Source organism: Oncorhynchus kisutch, linkage group LG9 (assembly GCF_002021735.2).
Source record: "Oncorhynchus kisutch isolate 150728-3 linkage group LG9, Okis_V2, whole genome shotgun sequence".
Lineage (NCBI taxonomy): Eukaryota > Metazoa > Chordata > Actinopteri > Salmoniformes > Salmonidae > Oncorhynchus > Oncorhynchus kisutch.
Window position 1 is genome coordinate 2,195,504 of NC_034182.2, and position 17,445 is coordinate 2,212,948.

General features: G+C 43.8%; 1 protein-coding gene across 8 annotated transcripts in view; it reads right to left on the bottom strand.

Moving 5' to 3' along the window:
- The window catches only part of LOC109883481 (ankyrin repeat and sterile alpha motif domain-containing protein 1B), a 222,995-nt gene that overhangs the window by 89,179 nt on the left and 116,371 nt on the right, over positions 1–17,445 (bottom strand). For 5 of the 8 annotated variants that reach the window (XM_031831464.1, XM_031831463.1, XM_031831465.1 and 2 more), the window contains exons 11-14: positions 7,184–7,839; positions 6,738–6,857; positions 2,805–2,883; positions 1,226–1,332 (exon numbers count right to left, since the gene is read on the bottom strand). In XM_031831464.1, coding sequence (XP_031687324.1) covers positions 1,226–1,332; positions 2,805–2,883; positions 6,738–6,857; positions 7,184–7,839 — 962 coding nt within the window. Of the gene's footprint in view, positions 1–1,225; positions 1,876–2,804; positions 2,884–6,737; positions 6,858–7,183; positions 7,840–17,445 lie in introns of those variants that run through there. The other 3 variants (XM_031831468.1, XM_031831470.1, XM_031831469.1) reach the window with 3 other exon arrangements.

Sequence of the window (17,445 nt, forward strand, 5' to 3'; positions counted from 1 at the left end):
AAACTCATTCTGCATGGAGATACAGTCATGGTGGCTGCTAGCTGGAATGTCGATTGGACATCCGCTCTTGTATAATACATAAATAAAGATTAGACAGGGGCTGTAACAGACATGTACACAGACACACACACGCAGGGTTGCACAGTCTTTTTGTATCATTATTCAAATGTTTATGTGATAAAGCTGTAAAATAGGGAATAGGAATGCATCTCCCTCCCTCAATATTTTATTTATTTCTTTACCTTGGTCTCACTCTCTCTAGATCTGTATACTCTCTCCCTCTGTTGGTGCTGCACACTGTTTTATGATCTTCAGAAACAGAGCACACACACACACACACACACACACACACACGCACGCAAGCAAGTGTTCGCGAAGCATGCGACAAATAAAATGTGATTTGACACACGCACACACACACACACACACACACACACACACACACACACACACACACACACACACACACACACACACGTCTTGAACCAATACCACAAGCTCCCTGTCACGTATGATGAGTTTTAAATCATGCACATGTCCAAGTACAGGCCAAGCTAAAACATGTGTGACCTGTCACAGAGAGATCAATGCACAAACACACAGTGAAATGTCACGGAGGAAGTTCATGCATACTAAATGATACACATGTAGTCTCTCTCTCCACGCTACCAGAGATGAAAGAGCAGAAAAAAGGAGTGATGGGAGGATGAAAGAGAGGAAGACTCTGATAGTTCACCGAGTTGTGTGTGTGTGTTGGATTACGTTTATTGCGTGTGTGTTTTGTAAGTAATCTGTGTGTTGTGCCACTGTCTTGTGGGACTCGGGGTGTATTGAATGGAATAAGTACAGGGATGGAGAAACAGGAAGGATAGGAGGAGAGGAAGAGAAAGAGAGCAGTAAACAGAGAGAGAGAGAGAGAGAGAGAGAGAGAGGAGAGAGAAAGAGACAGAAATAAAGAGTGAAAGGGAGCAGAGAGAGAGTGAGGTTGGAAAGGAGAGGAGAAAACAAGAGCAGATGAGAGAATAGACAAGGATAATGTGAGTGAAGAAGGAAAGAGAGAGGGTAGAAGTGAAGGAGAGAAAGAGAGATTGAGAAAGATAAATTATAGAAGACACAAAACCCACCAGAAAACCAAGAAAACGACACAAACCCAACAAAAAGTAACAAAATCTAGACAACTTCCTTTCTCCCCCACTTCCCCTCTCTCCTCCCCCTCTCCACTCACCATAAACTGCACGTTGTCAAAGCCGTTGGCCAGTAGGTGGTTCTCGTATTGGACCAGTCCAATGCTGTCCAGCCATTGGCCCACAGACTGCATGGGGCACCGGGGACCTATGAGGGGGTGAAGGGGCAGACGCTTCAGGAGGGAGTAGCCATCCACCCGGTAACACCGGCAATCGGGCTGGGAGAGCTGGCACTGCCACATCATGTTGCGGGCAATGTGGCTGTCGAACGAGCCCGCCATGGTAGAGGAAGAGTATGGAGGAGAGAGGCAAGAGAGGGGGAGGATGGTAGGATGGATGGGGGGGTTGGAGGATGGGGGTTGGGGTTAGGCTTGGCTGAGGGTTATGAGCATGGCTTAGGGGTGTGGATGGAGGGGCGAAGCATGCTAGGGCACAAGGGGGGTAGGGGGATAAGTTTAGGGTGGTTGGAGGTAGATCCAGGAATTGGGAAAAGAGGGGGAGGGCTAGGGTTAGATCCAGAGAAGAGGTGCCGTCCTGGGGGTAAGATCCATGAGAGAGAGGGTGCAGAGGCTGGAGGTGGTAAGATAGATCCGATAGATGCGTGTGTCTTGCTGCTGCTTTCCTTTCACGCTCTCAGCTGTTGCTCCTGCCTGCCTGTTCGCCTCGCTTGTGTATGTGTACGCGTGTGTGTACGTGTCAGCAGGAGAGAGAGAGAGAGAGAGAGAGAGAGAGAGAGAGAGCGAGCGAGAGAGAGAGAGCGAGAGAGAGAGAGAGAGAGAGAGAGAAAGAAGGAGATAGGGAGGGCTGCCTGCTTGGTAGAATTCTCTTTATCAAGTACTCCCACACTCAACTGGATGCTTTCTGCAGCCTTCTCTCTCTCTCTCTGCTCTCCCCCGCTCTCTCTCTCCACTCTGCCTTCCTCTCCCATTCTCCCTCCTCTTTCTATCCTCCCTCCCTACTCCGGTTTCTCTCTCCCTCAATCTCTCTGCTCTCCCTTCTTTCTCTCTCTCTCTCGCTCTTTTCTTGGTTCTCCCTCTATCGCTCCCTTTCCCTTCTCTCTCTCTGTCGATATCTCTCTCTCCCCTCCTCTTTCTCTTCTCTCACTCGCTCTGTCCCCCTCCCTCTATCTCAGTGCCTTGCACAGATAGCAATAGCCATCAGATGAGCCTCTTTGTCTGAGAGCTGAGCTGCCCCAACACACACAATGTGGGTGCGGGTGCATGTGCGTTGGTGGGAGACAGCAGGTTGAGCACATAGCGCAAAACGCATTTCTCAAAGTGGTTACCATGGTAAGGGAATGCTTCACATGCACAGGAGAGGAGAGGCGGGAGGATAGAGATCAGGGGAAATAGAGAGAGAGAGAGAGAGAGAGAGAGAGAGAGAGAGAGAGAGAGAGAGAGAGAGAGAGGAAGCAGATGGATGGAGATATAAGGGTGAAGATAGAGGGGAAGAGAAGGAGGAGAAAGAGGTGAGAGGGGGAGTGACAGAAGGACAAGTGGGGATGAGACAGAACTGAGGAGGAAAGAGGGAGAGATGAGAAGGGAGATAATGAGATAGAGGAGAAAGGAGGTATGGAAGCTGGTGATTTCAGTGAGGTGAGGTGTCTGACTATCTGTTTACCTGCATTATTCTCCTTGATCCCTTCTGAGCCCGTGCCAGTGCTGATGCCAGCCCCAATGGAGCTCATTATCTTATCAATCTGAATGGAGAGAAGGAGAGAAGTGAGGAGAGAGAGAGAGAGAGAGAGAGAGAGAGAGAGAGAGGAGAGAAGAGAAGAGAAGAGAGGAGAGAAAGAAGGGAGAGGAGAGCGAGAGAGAGGAGAGAAGAGAGAGTTGCAATTTAGAAAATGTTCATGCTGTATCTCTAGCTGCCTATATGTAAATTGGTGACATGGTCGTTATAAATTCTAATGAATGACAATCAATCACCTTTGAATTTTATTGAGTTGACAGGCGAGGAGGACAGAGGAGGCTGAAGGAGGAAAGGGGAGATTTGGAGGAAGTATGAAGAAGGGGAGAGAACGGAGGGGATAAGATGGATGGGAAAGCATGAAAGAGAGAGAAAGAGAGAAAAAGAGTAACCATCTAGGTTACGGCTTCAGAAGCCTCTGTCTGCCTTTAAACTCGTCTACAGGAGGATTCCACAGCAGGAATCTGACCCTAGACCTGCTGTTAAGCACTCAACTGTTCAGCGCAGCGCCATACATCTGACAGGCTCAATGACTGCCTATGGGGGCTACCACATGATTGCCGACTCACTGATCTAAGATCAGAGAGCTCCCCCAAATTACACAATTCCTCATTTTAAAGTAATCTCTGGAATGGGAAAATTGGGATTCCCACATTGGGTTTGAGTACAAAAGTAATAGATCACTACTTCCTAAAGTTAGCAACATATCTAAGAGCGAATGGATCCCATGTAGCCTACACTTATTTACAGCATTGCATCATTTTCAGGGTCAGGAAAACAGTCATTTTGTAATTTAAAGGAGAAATCTGCAGCTGAAACAATTAGAAAGCGCTCTTCCCACCACTGGTTCTGTAAGAACTGGAGAACTACAGCCACTTCAATTCATACACAGAGCTATGGACTGAACAGATATCAAAATGATAGTTTTAACCATGTTTTGAGGCTATATCGTACTTGTTACATTTGATTTATTGATCCGTTATTTTACCAGGTAAATTGACTGAGAACACATTCTCATTTGCAGCAACGACCTGGGGAATAGTAACAGGGGAGAGGAGGGGGATGAATGAGCCAATTGTAAACTGGGGATTATTAGGTGACCATGATGGTTTGAGGGCCAGATTGGGAATTGAGCCAGGACACCGGGGTTAACACCCCTACTCTTACGATAAGTGCCATGGGATCCTTAATGACCTCAGAGAGTCATATTTAATTTGTTTACAAACACTGGAGTAAAACAAGCTTATATTCTGGGTTCTGATGGGGTATGACAGTTGAACTAAGCTCATGAGGCATTTAGAAGTTATATTCTTCAAGAATCAATGGGTAGATATAATTGATTTATAAGTCCAAAAATAGATGTATCAACAGCAGATTGCCTGTTTAAGAGCACTATCCATATAAGCACATACAGTTCCTTAGTGAGCCTTCCCTTGTGGACATCCTCTTGCTATAGCAGAACTGTCTCTTGCATTTCTTCTCAAAATATAACAAATACATGACCAAAAGTAAGTGGACACCTGCTAGTCGAACATCTCATTCCAAAATCATGGGCATTAATATGGAGTTGGTCCCCCCTTTGCTGCTATAACAGCCTTCACTCTTCTGGTAAAACTTTCCACTAGATGTTGGAACATTGCTATGGGGACTTGCTTCCATTCAGCCACAAGAGCATTTGTGAGGTCGGGCACTGATGTTGGGTGAATAGGACTGGCTCGCAGTCAGAGACCCAATTCATCCCAAAGTTGTTTGAAGGGGTTGAGGTCATGGCTCTGTGCAGGCCAGTCAAGTTCTTCCACACCTGTTGCCACAAAGTTGGAAGCACATAATCATCTAGAATGCCATTGTATGCTGTAGCATTAAGATTTCCTTTCACTGGAACTAAGGAGCCCAAACCATGAAAAACAGCCCCAGGCCATTATTCCTCCTCCACCAAACTTTACAGTTGGCACTGTGCAATCGGTAGATAGCGTTCTCCTGGAATCCGCCAAACCCAGATTTGTCCGTTGGAATGCCTGATGGTGAAGCGTGATTCATCACTCTAGAGAACGCATTTCCACTGCTCCAGAGTCCAATGGCAGTGAGCTTGTGTGTGGCTGCTTAACTGCCAAACAGTTATTGTGCTGACGTTGCTTCCAGAGTCAGTTTGAAACTCAGTGGTGAGTGCAGCCGAGGAATTGAAGTTTTACGCACTTCACACTCCAGCGGTCCTGTTCTGTGAGCTTGTGTGTCCCACCACTTGGTGGCTCAGCCGTTGTTGTTCCTAGACGTTTCCACTTGACTATAACACCCCTCACAGTTGGCCGGGGCAGCTCTAGCAGAGCATAAATTTGACAAACTGACTTGTTGGAAAGGTGGCATCCTATGATGGTGCCACGTTGAAAGTCACTGAGCGCTTCAGTAAGGCCATTCTACTGCCAATGTTTGTCTATGGAGATTGCGTGGCTGTGCGCTCAATTTTATAGATCTGTCAGGTGTGGCTGAAATAGACACATCTACTCATTTGAATAGGTGTCCACATAGTTTTCTAGATAAAGTGTAGATTTCCTTCCTTTTCCCAGCGCTCCCATTCTGTTTTCCCGAAGCAGGTAATTAAATATCTATAGACCCTTCTCTGTATAATTGCTGCAGATTAATAGAAGAATCTGTAGGTAATTTATCATCATCATTCAGCCTCTATAGAATTGTATGGCGTTTGCATTGTATTGCAAACCATCTCTAATGAACGAAAAACTGGGATCATCACAGACCTACTATACAGCATCTGATAAACTGGGATCATCACAACCCTACTATACAGCATCTGATAAACTGGGATCATCACAACCCTACTATACAGCATCTGATAAACTGGGATCATCACAACCCTACTATAAAGCATCTGATAAACTGGGATCATCACAACCCTACTATACAGCATCTGATAAACTGGGATCATCACAACCCTACTATACAGCATCTGATAAACTGGGATCATCACAACCCTACTATAAAGCATCTGATAAACTGGGATCATCACAGACCTACTATACAGCATCTGATAAACTGGGGTCATCACAACCCTACTATACAGCATGTGAAAAAGCCATTTGATCATACACATCAATTAGATCACACATGTCAAACACACCCAGTATATTAGCCCAATCAGCTTAAGTGTTTTGTTGCTATGTTCAGGAGTGCAGAATCCAGTCTAGAACAAGGCTCTACACTAATGATGATGTTTGGACTGTAAAGTGGCAATTAGTGAAGTTGATATCTTTCTAATGAATTGTATAGGCTGATCATATGTGTATGGAAGAGGTGGCTTAACGTGTGTGTGTTCCTGGGTGTGTTCCTGGGTATGAAGCTGGACTCCTTTTCCTGCATATCTTGACATCGGTCACCTCTCCAAACACACCCAAGAAAAGCATTAGTGGTGGTGTGTGTGTGTCTAGTGTGAATAGTGACCAGAAGATCATTTGGCTGAGTCAGTGTATATAATATTTCTCACCAATGGAAATAAACACGTGGATCACAATCATGCTTAAAAGTATGTCAGAGGTACATCACCCCCACCCACACACACAGAAATGCTTTCTATCTCTCCATCGCGGTATGCATTTTTCATACCTTTTTTCTTATTCAATCTCCTCTCTTTTCTTAATTTCCTCTCACCTTTTCTTTTTTTACTTTATAGAAGAGAAAGTAAAGGAACCTGGACATTCCTGTCATTTTTCTCTTGGACCAGAAACTAATTGTGTAGAACAGACTCACAGATAATTGACCACGTCTTAATAGACCACGTCATTTCTGCTTTGTTTAAGTTCTAGACATGACATTTCTATCTGACTGAACAGCAGCCACAGCACGTGCTTCTCTCACCTCCTCCCATTCAGCAGTGAAGGAGGGTGTTCTCTCTAGCTGGCCCCCAGGACTGGCGGTGTCCCCTGGGCTTCCTCTCGGCCCCTGGCCCCTGGCCCCCGACCCCCAGTGGTACTCCTCCTGAAAGAGACCGTCAACACACTGTCCATTAATCTACGTTTAACAATGGATCCATCAATTGAATCAATATCGTTTATCAAGTTGGACAACTGTCTGTGGCTTGAAGCAAATTCTAAGGTGAGGTTCTGTAACAGTCATTTCCCCCAATGGTAACCAAACAAACGGTTACATTTACCAAGACCCACCCTCTCAGTGTAATAATCCTGGGGCAGTACTTTTAACCGCAATTAATATTACACCTGACATTTCACACAAGATAAAGAGGGAATGGTAAAAAAAACAGCATTGTTTCTCCATTAAAAGGGGATATAAACACAACAACAGACCTGTATGGGCGACACAGCCACCAGGTTGGAGTCAGACTTGGACAGTGACTTGGAGAGCTTTAGGTCCAGCACACTGCGAGGTATGGATCTCATCCTGCCTAGGGTAAAGGCCCTGTCCTCGTACCCAGACCCCGGTGCCCCCTCCCTGGGTCCACCAGCTCCCGACACACACCCCCTCACCACCACCGCCTCCCCTTTCCAACCATACGGCGAGGAGGAGGAGGGCGAGGCGCTCTGGGGGTTCTGGTTAACCCGGGTGTGGAAAATGGTGCGATAGACTACTTGAGGTTTGGGGGGTCTGTCGTCTTTGAGGGGGTCTTTGGGGGTCTTCAGAGCCAACGCCTCGTTTCCTGTGTGAGGGATAATGAGGGGCGGTGGAAGTCCAATTCCTAATTCAAAGGGCTGGGTTACCGAAGTGAGGTTGCCGAGGGTGGTTACCGGGCTGGTGTGGGGGTCCGAGGGGGTGTGTTTTCGGGCTTTGGGATTGGTGTTGGAGGTGTAGAGGTGGTAGGGTGTGTCGGGCGTCTCGCAGGCTGGCGAGGAGCCGTGGAGGAGGCCGGCGAACTCTACAGGGACGAGGCTCTGTCGTCGGTCGTCTGGTAGTAGGAGTGTATTGGAAGAGGCGGGGGGAGGGTTCTGCTGGTACGGCCCGTCGTCTGAGGAGAGAAAACACACACAAGTTAATGTTGGAGTGCACCACACACACATTCCAGGTCCAACATACATACACAGACCCACAGATTGGTTGCACACAGTAACCAATCTTATGAGATCTCCCTCTCTCTCTCTCTTGTGCTAACATGGAGACAGTAAAAGGTGCTCCATAACCATATCATAACCATACCACACCATAACCATACCATACCATACCATATCCATACGATACACATACCACACCATAACCATACCACACCATAACCATACCATTTCCATAGGATACACATACCATAACCATACCATAACCATATCCACACCATAACCATACCATACCCATACCATACCATACCCATACCATACCATAACCATACCACACCATAACCATACCATATCCATACGATACACATACCATAACCATACCATAACCATACCACACCATAACCATACCACACCATAACCATACCATATCCATACGATACACATACCATAACCATACCATAGCCATACCACACCATAACCATACCATTTCCATAGGATACACATACCATAACCATACCATAACCATACCATAACCATATCCACACCATAACCATACCCATACCATACCATACCCATACCATACCATAACCATACCATAACCATACCATAACCATACCACACCATAACCATACCATATCCATACGATACACATACCATAACCATACCATAACCATATCCACACCATAACCATACCATACCCATACCATACCATACCCATACCATACCATAACCATACCACATCCATACGATACACATACCATAACATATCCATACGATATACAGTGGGGCAAAAAAGTATTTAGTCAACCACCAATTGTGCAAGTTCTCCCACTTAAAAAGATGAGAGAGGCCTGTAATTTTCATCAAAGGTACACTTCAACTATGACAGACAAAATGAGGGGAAAAAAAAACAGAAAATCACATTGTAGGATTTTTAATGAATTTATTTGCAAATTATGGTGGAAAATAAGTATTTGGTCACCTACAAACAAGCAAGATTGGCTGGCTCTCACAGACCTGTAACTTCTTCTTTAAGAGGCTCCTCTGTCCTCCACTCGTTACCTGTATTAATGGCACGTGTTTGAACTTGTTATCAGTATAAAAGACACTTGTCCACAACCTCAAACAGTCACACTCCAAATCCACTATGGCCAAGACCAAAGAGCTGTCAAAGGACACCAGAAACAAAATTGTAGACCTGCACCAGGCTGGGAAGACTGAATCTGCAATAGGTAAGCAGCTTGGTTTGAAGAAATCAACTGTGAAAGCAATTATTAGGAAATGGAAGACATACAAGACCACTGATAATCTCCCTCGATCTGGGGCTCCACACAAGATCTCACCCCGTGGGGTCAAAATGATCACAAGAACGGTGAGCAAAAATCCCAGAACCACACGGGGGGACCTAGTGAATGACCTGCAGAGAGCTGGGACCAAAGTAACAAAGCCTACCATCAGTAACACACTACGCCGCCAGGGACTCAAATCCTGCAGTGCCAGACGTTTCCCCCTGCTTTAGCCAGTGTCTAGGCCCGTCTGAAGTTTGCTAGAGAGCATTTGGATGATCCAGAAGAAGATTGGGAGAATGTCATATGGTCAGATGAAACCAAAATATAACTTTTTGTTAAAAGCTCAACTCGTCATGTTTGGAGGACAAAGAATGCTGAGTTGCATCCAAAGAACACCATACCTACTGTGAAGCATGGGGGTAGAAACATCATGCTTTGGGGCTGTTTTTCTGCAAAGGGACCAGGACGACTGATCCGTGTAAAGGAAAGAATGAATGTGGCCATGTATCGTGAGATTTTGAGTGAAAACCTCCTTCCATCAGCAAGGGCATTGAAGATGAAACGTGGCTGGGTCTTTCAGCATGACAATGATCCCAAACACACCGCCCGGGCAACGAAGGAGTGGCTTCGGAAGAAGCATTTCAAGGTCCTGGAGTGGCCTAGCCAGTCTCCAGATCTCAACCCCATAGAAAATCTTTGGAGGGAGTTGAAAGTCTGTGTTGTCCAGCAACAGCCCCAAAACATCACTGCTCTAGAGGAGATCTGCATGGAGGAATGGGCCAAAATACCAGCAACAGTGTGTGAAAAACTTGTGAAGACTTACAGAAAACATTTGACCTCTGTCATTGCCAACAAAGAGTATATAACAAAGTATTGAGATAAACTTTTGTTATTGACCAAATACTTATTTTCCACCATCATTTGCAAATACATTCATAAAAAATCCTACAATGTGATTTTCTGGATTTTTTTGTCTCATTTTGTCTGTCATAGTCGAAGTGAACCTATGATGAAAATTACAGGCCTCTCTCATCTTTTAAGTGGGAGAACTTGCAAAATTGGTGGCTGACTAAATACTTTTTTGCCCCACTGTACATACCATAACCATACCCATACCATACCATAACCATATGATATACATACCATAACCATATGATATACATACCATAACCATATCCATACCATAACCATATCCATACCATAACCACATCCATACCATAACCATATCCATAACCATACCATAACCATATCATAACCATATCCATACCATGACCATATCCATACCCATATCATAACCATACCATAACCATACCATATCCATATCCATATCCATAACCATACCATAACCATATCCATACCATAACCATATCCATACCATAACCATATCCATAACCATATCATAACCATATCCATACCATATCCATACCCATATCATAACCATATCCATACCATAACCATATCATAACCATATACATACCATAACCATATCCATACCATAACCATATCCATACCATAACCATATCCATAACCATATCATAACCATATCCATACCATATCCATACCCATATCATAACCATATCCATAACCATATCCATACCATATCCATAACCATATCCATAACCATTTCATAACCATCCCCATATCCATACCCATACCATAACATATCCATAACCATACCATATCCATACCCATACCATATCCATAATCATATTATAACCATCCCCATAGCCATACCATAACCATACCATACCACACCATAACCATGTCAATATGATATACATACCATAACCGTACAATACCACACCCATACCACACCATAACCATACGATATACATACCACACCATAACCATATCGATACAATATACATACCATATCCATATCATAACCATATCCATACCATCCATACCATAACCATACCCATACCCATATTCCTAACCATACCATAACCATATCCATACCATCACATACCCATAACCATATCCATAACCATATTCATACCATAACCATAACCATATCCATATCCATACCCATAACCATATCCATATCCATACCCATAACCAAAACCATAACATATCCATACCATCACATACCCATAACCATATCCATAACCATATCCATACCATAACCATAACAACCATACCATAACATATCCATACCATAACCATACCATATTCATACCATAACACACATACCATCACCATATCCATACCATCACATACCCATATCCATAACCATAACATAGCCATATCCATACCATACCCATATCCATATTCCTAACCATACCATAACCATATCCATACCCATATCCATATTCCTAACCATACCATAACCATATCCATACCATCACATACCCATAACATAGCCATAGCCATATCCATACCATAACCATATCCATACCATAACCATATCCATACCATATACAAAACCATAACATAACCATACCATAACCATATCCATACCATAACCATACCATAACCATATCCCTACCGATCTAGAAAAACACACAGTAATACAGAGGAAAGAGGATCTATGTTAAAACTAGAGAAAAACACATCAGAATCAGGATTAACAGAGAGAGTTAAAATAAAGGTTAAAAACAAGAGAGAGACAGAGAGAAGAATGATAGAGGGAAACATACATCTGCTGCTGCCCTGTCAAGATGCAGGCTCCTTCGTACACACTACACAACTCCTAACAGAGGTCTGACACGGCTGCCTGGTCAACATCACTGTGTGTGTGTGTGCATGCATGTGTGTGTGAGAGAGAAAAGAGAGAAAGAGAGCAAGAGAGAGAGCACATGTGTGATGTATCAGTGTGTCTGGCCCATTGACTGAGTTCTGTGAGGTGTACTTAAAGCCAAATGGATGCTTTGAGAGAGACAGCCACTGTCTCTGTGTGCAGTGGGGTGAAAGAGGGATTGGGAGACAGAGAGAGAGAGGAGTCTTTCTGGTCTAACTCAGAAAGAGAGCTGGCCCGTATATCTATGTATGTGTGTATGTGTGTGATTCTGCCCGGGGATGGTGTACAGTATTCTATTTAGTCTTCGTGCACGTACAGTGTCATCCTGAGGTCGCGGAGTACATTTTCCTTCAATTCAAATTTATAAAGCTTTATTGTCCATTCTTTTCATACAGTCAATGCCCTACTCCAATACTCACCACATATTCACAATGAGATTTGAGAAAGATTAAACTCAATAAACAGACAAACATATATGCAGCCAAACAGAGCTGTGTGGATCAGTGTGTATAATATCAGTGAGCAAAACTATGATCAGCAGGACAACATGGTCTGTGTGCGTGTGTATAACCAAGTATAATACCATGGTGGATACACAGACATTTACACAGTACCATGGTGGATACACAGATAATTACACAGTACCATGGTGGATACACAGATAATTACACAGTACCATGGTGGAAACACGGATAATTACACAGTACCATGGTGGAAACACAGATAATTACACAGTACCATGGTGGATACACAGATAATTACACAGTACCATGGTGGATACACAGATAATTACACAGTACCATGGTGGAAACACGGATAATTACACAGTACCATGGTGGAAACACAGATAATTACACAGTACCATGGTGGATACACAGACATTTACACAGTACCATGGTGGCTACACAGATAATTACACAGTAAAGCTCTGAGAGGGAGACCTAATGTTACTGTATCTCACATCAGTCTGTTGGTTCTAATAATATAATTGGATAAATGTTATGCACATATGCACCTATGCATCTTATAATCTATAAATACATAAAAAGATGAGTCATTAGCTGGATACATCAGGGGAGATGCTGGCGCCAGGAAATGGATAAAGGACTGGTGTGTGTGTGTGTGTGTGTGTGTGTGTGTGTGTGTGTGTGTGTGTGTGTGTGTGTGTGTGTGTGTGTGTGTGTGTGTGTGTGTGTGTGCGCAGTGTATTCACAAAGTATTCAGACCCCTTGGCTTTTTCCACATTTTGTTCCATTACAGCCTTATCTAAAATTGATTAAATTGTTATTTTTCCTCATCAATCTATACTGCCTTACCAAGCAGAGGCAGTAACTGTTCATAGAGTGGATCTGAGAAAAAGGGCTTTTATTTACCTTGGTTTCACTTTATGCAGTTACTGCTAACATGACCCCCCCCCCATTTTCTCCAAAACACAATTCAATAGAGGAAGGATACTTATCCTCATGATTAAACATGTATTTAACGTGGCAAAAATAACATGAACTCATTTTCGACCAAATGAGCAGTTACTGACTTTCTTCTAGGTAGGGCAGTAGACACAATACCCCATGATGACAAAGGAAAAACAGGTTTTTAGACATTTTAGAAAATGTATATATAAAAAAAAAAAATCTGAAAAATCACATTTCCATAAGTATTCAGACCCTTTACTCAGTACTTTGTTGAAGCACCTTTGGCATCGGTTACAGCCTTGAGTCTTCATGGGTATGACACTACAAGCTTGGCACACCTGTATTTGGGGAGTTTCTCCCAATCTTCTCTGCAGATCCTCTCAAGCTCTGTCAGGTTGGATGGGAAGCGTCGCTGTACAGCTATTTTCAGGTCTCTCTAGAGATGTTCGATCGGTTCAAGTCTGGGCTCTGGCTGGGCCACTCAAGGACATTCAGCGATTTGTCCCAAAGCCACTCTTGGCTGTGTGCTTAGTGTCGGTGTCCTGATGGAAGGCAAACCTTTGCCCCAGTCTGAGATCCTCAGCACTCTGGAGCAGGTTTTCATCAAGGATCTCTCTGTACTTTGCTTCATTCATCTTTCACTCGATCCTGACAAGTCTCCCAGTCCCTGTCGCTGAAAAACATCCCCACAGCATGATGCTGCCACCACCATGTTTCCTCCAGCCGTGATGCTTGGCAGTCAGGCCAAAGAGTTCAATCTTGGTTTCATCAGACCAGAGAATTTTGTTTCTCATGGTCTGAGAGTCCTTTAGGGGGCTGTCATATGCCTTTTACTGATGAGTGGCTTCCATCTGGCCACTCTACCATAAAGGCGGAGTGGAGTGCCTCAGAGATGGTTGTCCTTCTGGAAGGTTCTCCCATCTCCACAGAGGAACTCTGGAGCGCTGTCAGGGTGACCATCGGATTCATGTTCACCTCTCTGACCAAGGCCACCTCTCTGACCAAGGCCCTCCTCCCCCGATTGCTCAGTCTTGGTGGTTTCAAACTTCTTCCATTTAAGAACGATGGAGGCCACTGCGTTCTTGGGAACCTTCATGCTGCAGAAATGTTTTGGTACCCTTCCTCAGATCTGTGCCTCGACACAATCCTGTCTTGGAGCTCTATGGACAATTCTTTCAACCTCATAGCTTGGTTTTTCCTCTGACATGCACTGTCAACTGTGGGACCTTATATAGACAGGTGTGTGCCTTTCTAAATAATATCCAATACATTGAATTTACCCAAGGTGGTCTCCAATCCCGTTATAGAAACAATTTTGAGTCTCTGGGCAATTCTAATCAATATTCTAATAGATTTTAGAATAAGGCTATAACGTAACAAAATGTGGAAAAAGTCAAGGGGTCTGAATACTTTCAGAATGAACTGTATATATACAGTATATAGAGACAGAGTGAGAGACAGAACGAGAGACAGAGCAAGAGAGAGCAAGAGAGAGAGTGAGAGCCAGAGACAGAGAGGAGAGAGACAGAGCGAGAGACAGAGCCAGAGACAGAGAAGAGAGAGAGTGAGAGACAGAGAGGAGAGAGACAGAGCGAGAGACAGAGACAGAGACAGAGAGGAGAGAGACAGAGCCAGAGACAGAGAGGAGAGAGAAAGAGACAGAGCGAGAGACAGAGCGAGAGAAAGAGAGAGAGAGAGCAGCAGTTTGTGTGTGCGCATCTGTGTGTCTCAGTGGGCAATGCTCTCTCTCCCTGGCTGTTGTCAGAGTGTGTTAAGACTGTGTACCAGTCCCTCCACTGATAAGCATCACATCACTAACACTCACAGAGCAAGAGAGAGAGAAACAGAGCCACAGACAGACAGAGCGACAGACAGACAGAGCCACAGACAGACAGAGCCACAGACAGACAGAGCCACAGACAGACAGAGCCACAGACAGACAGAGCCACAGACAGACAGAGCCACAGACAGACAGAGCCACAGACAGACAGAGCCACAGACAGAGCGACAGACAGACAGAAAGAGAGAATCACTAAAACAATACAGAAATACACTACGAGAAAAAGAAGGAACATCACGTCAGAAATCAGCTCAATGTAATTGAAGAATCCATAGACTCTAACGACTTCTGGGAAAATTGGAACATACTAAATAAATAACAACATGAAGAGTTATCTATCCAAAACGGAGATGTATGGATAAAATACTTCTCCAATCGTTTTGTCTCTATAACAAAGAACAAACAGCAAAAACATATACATGATCAAATAAACATCTTAGAATAAACTATTAAAGACTCCCAGAACCTACTGGATTCTCCAATTACATTGAATGAACTAAAGGACAAAATACAAACCCTCCAACCCAAAACAGCCTGTGATGTTGATGGTATTCTCAATGAAATGATCAAATATACAGACCACAAATTCTAATTTGCACAAATTCTAACATCATCCTCAGCTCTGGCACCTTCCCTAATATGTGGAAGCAAGGACTGATCACCCCAATCCACAAAAGTGGAGACAAATTTGACCCCAATAATTACCGTGGGATATGCATCAACAGCAACCTTTGGAAAATACTCTGCATTATCATTAACAGCAGACTCGTACATATCCTCAGTGAAAACAATGTACTGAGCAAATGTCAAATAGGCTTTTTCCCAAATTACCCTGTACGATAGACCACATATTCCCCCTGGACTCCCTAATTAAGAAACAAACAAACCAAAACAAAGGCAAAGTCTTCTCATGCTTTGTTGATTTCCAAAAAGCTTTTGACTCAATAAGGCATGAAGGTCTTCTGTACAAATTGATGGAAAGTTGTGTTGGGGGAAAAACATACAACATTATAAAATCTATGTACACAAACAACAAGTGTGCAGTTAAAATTGACAAAAAACACACACATTTCTTTCCAGAGGGCCGTGGAGTCAAACAGGGATGCAGCTTGAGCCCCACCCTCTTTAACAGCTATATCAACAAATTGGCAAGGGCACTAGAACAGTCTGCAGCACCCGGCCTCACCCTATTAGAATCTGAAGTCAAACGTCTACTGTTTGCTGATGAGCTGGTGCTTCTGTCCCCAATCAAGGAGGGCCTACAGCAGCACCTAGATGTTCTGAGAACATAAACATAAAAAACGTAAATCTCATTAAGACAAAAATAATGGTGTTCCAAAAAAGGTCCCGTTGTCAGGACCACGAATACAATTTCCATCTAGACACTGTTGCCCTAGAGCACACAAAAAACGATATATACCTAAACATCAGCGCCAGAAGTAACTTCCACAAAGCTGTGTAAGATCTGAGAGAAGGGCCTTCGACACAATCAAAAGGAACATCAAATTCGACATACCTATTAGGATCTGGCTAAAAAATACTTGAATCAGTTATAGAACCCATTGTTCTTTATGGTCGTGAGGTCTGGGGTCCGCTCACCAAACAAAAATTTGGACAAAAAACAAATTGAGACTCTGCATGCAGGTTTCTGCAAAAATATCCTCCGTGTACAACGGACCCCCAGGACAGCGACACAATTAGACCCAACCAATGAGAAAACAAAAAGAGAATTACTTGACACATTGGAAAGAATAAACAAAAAAAACTGAGCAAACTAGAATGTTATTTGGCCCTAAACAGAGAGTAGTGGGGCAGAATACCTGACCACTGTGACTGACCCAAAATTGAGGAACTCTTTGACTATGTAGAGACTCAGTGAGCATAGCCTTGCTATTGAGAAAGGCTGCCGTTGGCAGACCTGGCTCTCAAGAGCAGACAGGCAATGTGCCACTACCCACAAAATGAGGTGGAAACTGAGCTGCACTTCCCAACCTGCTGCCAAATGTATGACCATATTAGAGAGACATATTTCCTTCAGATTACACAGACCCACAAAGAATTTGAAAACAAACCCAATTTTGACAAACGTCCATATCTATTGGGTGAAATACCACAGTCTGCCATCACAGCAGATACATTTGTGTCCTGTTGCCACAAGAAAAGGCCAACCAGTGTGTGTGAGAGAGAGAGAGAGAGAGAGAGAGAGAGAGAGAGAGAGAGAGAGAGAGAGAGAGTTGAGTAACAGTTGATCTAGAAACAGTAGAAAGAACAGCGGAGGTGAACAG